Genomic DNA, 4054 nt, shown 5'->3' with positions numbered 1-4054 from the left:
TCGAGTCCTGTGCACTTTTGGGCAGCACACTAACAGAAGGACAGCAAGTTAGTGGAGAGTGTCCAAAGGAGGGCTTCGAAGTGGTGAAGGCTCTGGAGAGTAAGATGGATGAGGAGCACATGAGGTCCCCGTGTTTGTTCAGCTCTGCTCTCTGGGGACACTGACAAAACTCTAGGGAATGGCAAGGAGATGGGCCACTGCAGGGTCTGGCTGGAGGTGAGGAAAAGCTTTTTCACCAACACGGGGCTTGGCCACTGGAACAGGCCTCCCAGGGAAGTGCTCATGGCAGCAAACGTGCTGGAGTTCACAAACTGTCTGGGAAGTGCTTTCAGACACGTGCTTTGGTTTTGGGGTTCACCCAGAGCGCTGGGCTCTGAGCTCAGGCAGCGATGGGCTATGAGGTCACCCGGCAACGGGCTGTGACCTCACGGCCCTCGCCGCTTATCTTGGGGCGCCGGCAGAGCCTGGCCCAGCCTGGCTCGTGCCTGGACTCCCGCTGAGCGTGTGTGCGAGGCTTGGAGTGCCGAGCAAGGATCTCCGGAGAGGAGTTGTTGGAGCTGTGCTGCGGGGCTGTTGGCAGCTGCTCTCAGTGCCCATCCCCACAGCCAGTGCCTGCGTTTCCCCGGCCCTGCCTGGCTCAGGCAGCCGGGGCTGTGCGGGGAGTGCTCGCAGCAGTGCAGGTGAGCTGTGCGGGGACACGTGCCCCGGGGCTGGGCTTGGGGTTTTGTCCTGCTGAGGGGCCGGGGCACTGCCGCTGCCCGCTCCGGCACAGCCACTGACCCTGGCCTCTCTCCTTCTTGCAGCACACAGCACCTGTGGCAGCGGCGCCAGCCAGGGGAAGCAGCTCCCCATCTGCAGCTCTCCCCAGCCCGCTGCAGCGAGCCGACGCCATGGCCAGTGAGGCCCAGGACGTCACCTGCCCTGTGTGCCAGGGGGCCCCCAAGGAGCCCAGCTACACCCTCCCCTGTCTGCACCGCTTCTGCTTCGGGTGCATCATGCGCTGGGCCAAGAGAAGCAGCACCTGCCCCCTCTGCAGGCAGCGCATCACCTCCATCCGCTACTCCATCTGGGCGGAAGACGACTTCCTGGAGGTGCAGCTTGCCCCCGACGCAGAGGCCGAAGACGACAGCCAGCAGGACGAGCAGGGGGCTGCAGAGCCGGTGCCCCAGCCTGCCCTGAGAGGCCTCCTGCCCGAGGAATGGGCGGCCCTCTTCAGGGAGCACCTGGAAGTCCTCGGTCCGCTGCGCTCCTGGGTGCGACAGCAAGCCAGGGAGCTGTTTGACGCTGCCTGGTGGGACCAGGACATGCTGGAGGCCACCGTCATCGCTTGGCTGTGCCGCTGCGGGCTGGATGAGCAGGCCTTGGTGCGGGAGCTGCAACCGTTGCTGCAGGGCCACACGCTGAGCTTTGTGCAGCGCCTCATTTCCATCATGCTGCAGACGTGCAGCGAGGAGTACCTGGAGGACCTGGGATTCCTGGAACCGCGTCCTGCCAGCCAGCTCTACAACGGCCCTGAGGTGGACCTCGAGGGCTCCCAAGACACCTGGGAGCCAAACATCGAGGGCTCCCAAGACACCTGGGAGCCAAACATCGAGGGCTCCCAAGACACCTGGGAGCCAGAAGAGAGCCCCGAGGCCACCCCCAGCCCTGCTGCCTCCCCCCGGGACACTCCTGTCACCATGCTGCTGTCCTCCAGCAGCCCGGAGGCTTCTGACCTCGACGAGCTGCCCAGCACCTCCGGTGCCGCCCTGCGTGGGGGTCCTGGCCACCCGCCCACCGCACCCATCCCCGCGGAGCAGGAGAAGCCCTTCTCAGAGCCGCGACAGGTGGCAGAAGAAGATGCCGTGGTGCCGGGCTGCAGCCACGAGCCCTCTCCTCCTGGCCAGGGCAGGGACAACTCACGCGGGGGGCCCCGGCGGAGGAGGAAGAGGAGGGCCGACAGCAACGCGGACTCTCCCCAGCCCTGCAAGAGGCCCCCGCGCCTCTAGCAGGGCACACGTGGTTGTCATCCAAATAAAGAGTTGTCACCCTGCCACAGACAGCGTCTTGGTCTTCTTCGTCGAATCACACAGTCCTACGGGCATAGAAATATCGAGTGGCTCAGCTTGGAAGGGACCTTAAGGATCACCTAGTTCCACTCCCCCTGCCATGGCCAGGGATGCCACTGTCATCTATGGCATACGAATTCGTGTCAAGAAGATGGTTGATATTCATGAAGAAGGGGGAGATGTGGGAGTGTGGCCATGGGGGTCAGCAAGCCCCATGCTTGGTGGCAACATCCGACTCTGAACGATGAGGCCATCAGGAATGAAAGAGAGGTTAGAGGGAATAGAGAAGGGTGATTCAGGAGACTCCATGCAGTCTCGGCTTGCTTGTTCTCCAGCCATTAAGGCATAGGTGTTGCTGGGTGTTTGCCGGTGTTGTTAGATGCCAAGTTGTTTGACCAATGAAAAGCTGTTTTGGAAAAGGACTGCTGTGGGGAGAAGGGTATAAGAGGGGAGCCTGTCCTCAAGATGAAAAAGGCAACCCGATGAAGTTATGGCATCAATAGAGAAGTAGCAAGAAGGAATGAACAGGAACAGGCTAGTGGGACGCAGACCAGGATGGGAACAGGCACACTGATCGCCTCAGAAAGATGGGCTCGGCCAAACTCAGCAAACAGCTCCGAGAAGCTCGTCCAGAAAGTCGCTGGAAATGGGCGCACCGGAGCTGGGAAGAAGCTCCAGCTGAGAGAAGCGGAGCCGCGCACACAACTGCCCCTCGCTGGTCAGCAGTTGCGCGTTAGGGGGAATCGCACGTCCTTAGGAACAAAGACTGTCCTGGCAAGCTTACAGCTTATTCTCCTTCTTAACAGTCAGACAGTTTATGAGCCTGAACTAGGGGACCAAATTGAGGTCAAGGTGTGGGCTTCTGCAACTAAAAACGACAAGGTTGCAGCGGGATTGCTCGGCACCTGGCGAGCAGCCTCGGAGGCCTTAAAGAGCCATGTGGGCCCACAGTCAGACACGTGCGGTTTGCCAGACAGTGAGGGAGCTGCGCGCTCCTTTACTGATCCGACTGCTACGCCATCGGCCCCAGAAAGAGCGTGCAGCCTCATCCATGGCAGGGCTTGGAGATGGCACGGGACAAAGCCCTCAGACACTGCGTCTGACTCTGCTTTGAGCAGGAGCTTCAAGCAGGAACCTCTGCAGTCGCTTCCAACCCAACTATTGTATCCTCCTGCGGATTCACCAGCTCATTGGCTAGAAGCCAATGCCTTGCAAAAGGCACAAACCGCTTTCTTTTTAGGGGGAAAAGCTCTTTGGAGACAAAGATCTCATCAGCTGTCTGTCTGGGAAATTGCCTGAGCTCCAAGAGCTTGCTTTTCTCAGAGATATCAGCATCTCTACAAACAGCAGGGGGAAACACTTAAGTCCGACCACTTCACCTAAACCTTGCCACAAATTTGGTATCCAATACATCACACTCACGTCATGGGTGCTACAAATCACCCAGGGGAGATGGTAATGACTTGGGTGTTCTGGTGTCCCACAGACCTTGCTGAAGCTATTTGAAAATCATTGAAAAAGTAAGGTAGGAATTCAAATTATTTCACTTCTTGCGAACACAGAGGAGTGGCTTTTAAAATGGGAAGGTGAGAAAAGAGAAACTACAGCACAAAGAGCTCGAGGTTGGAGATGAGAATGGTTTAATGAAAGGGAAGGGGAATGGGGAGAAAAAGAAACCAAAGAAACAATAAGGCTGCGCGGAAGCACAGAGAGAAGGAAAAAGAAAAATTCTCTACTTCCCATCAACGAGCCATGTTCGGCCACGTCCTGGGAAGCAGGGCCTCCAAAAGTTTGTTCAGCGGTTGTTCAGGAGGACAGCCCCTTCCCCACGGGAGCCCCCCTTTTTATTGCTGAGTGTGGCATCAGGTGCTTTGGAATGTCCCTTTGGTTGGTTTAGGTCAGCTGCCCTGGCGATGGCCCCTCCCCATCACTTGCCCACCCCCATTGATTTCCTTTCATGAAGTGGCCAACCACCTGGTTGCCCAAGGGAAGCCAGCCGATGGCAC

General features: G+C 58.5%; 1 protein-coding gene across 1 annotated transcript; it reads right to left on the bottom strand.

The window, feature by feature from the left end:
* Window positions 1-273: 273 nt before the first annotated feature.
* On the bottom strand, window positions 274-2357 carry LOC140000818 (uncharacterized). The gene is made up of 3 exons (XM_072031647.1): window positions 2285-2357; window positions 1610-1807; window positions 274-1576 (listed from the first exon to the last, which is right to left on the bottom strand). Exons 1-3 carry the CDS (start codon window positions 2355-2357, stop codon window positions 426-428), a joined length of 1422 nt encoding a protein of 473 aa, XP_071887748.1. The 3' UTR covers window positions 274-425.
* Window positions 2358-4054: the final 1697 nt, after the last annotated feature.

This window comes from Anas platyrhynchos, chromosome Z (genome assembly GCF_047663525.1).
Source record: "Anas platyrhynchos isolate ZD024472 breed Pekin duck chromosome Z, IASCAAS_PekinDuck_T2T, whole genome shotgun sequence".
Taxonomy (NCBI): domain Eukaryota; kingdom Metazoa; phylum Chordata; class Aves; order Anseriformes; family Anatidae; genus Anas; species Anas platyrhynchos.
The sequence above is the reverse complement of the archived record's forward strand: the minus strand, read 5'-3'. Positions and strand labels throughout refer to the sequence as shown.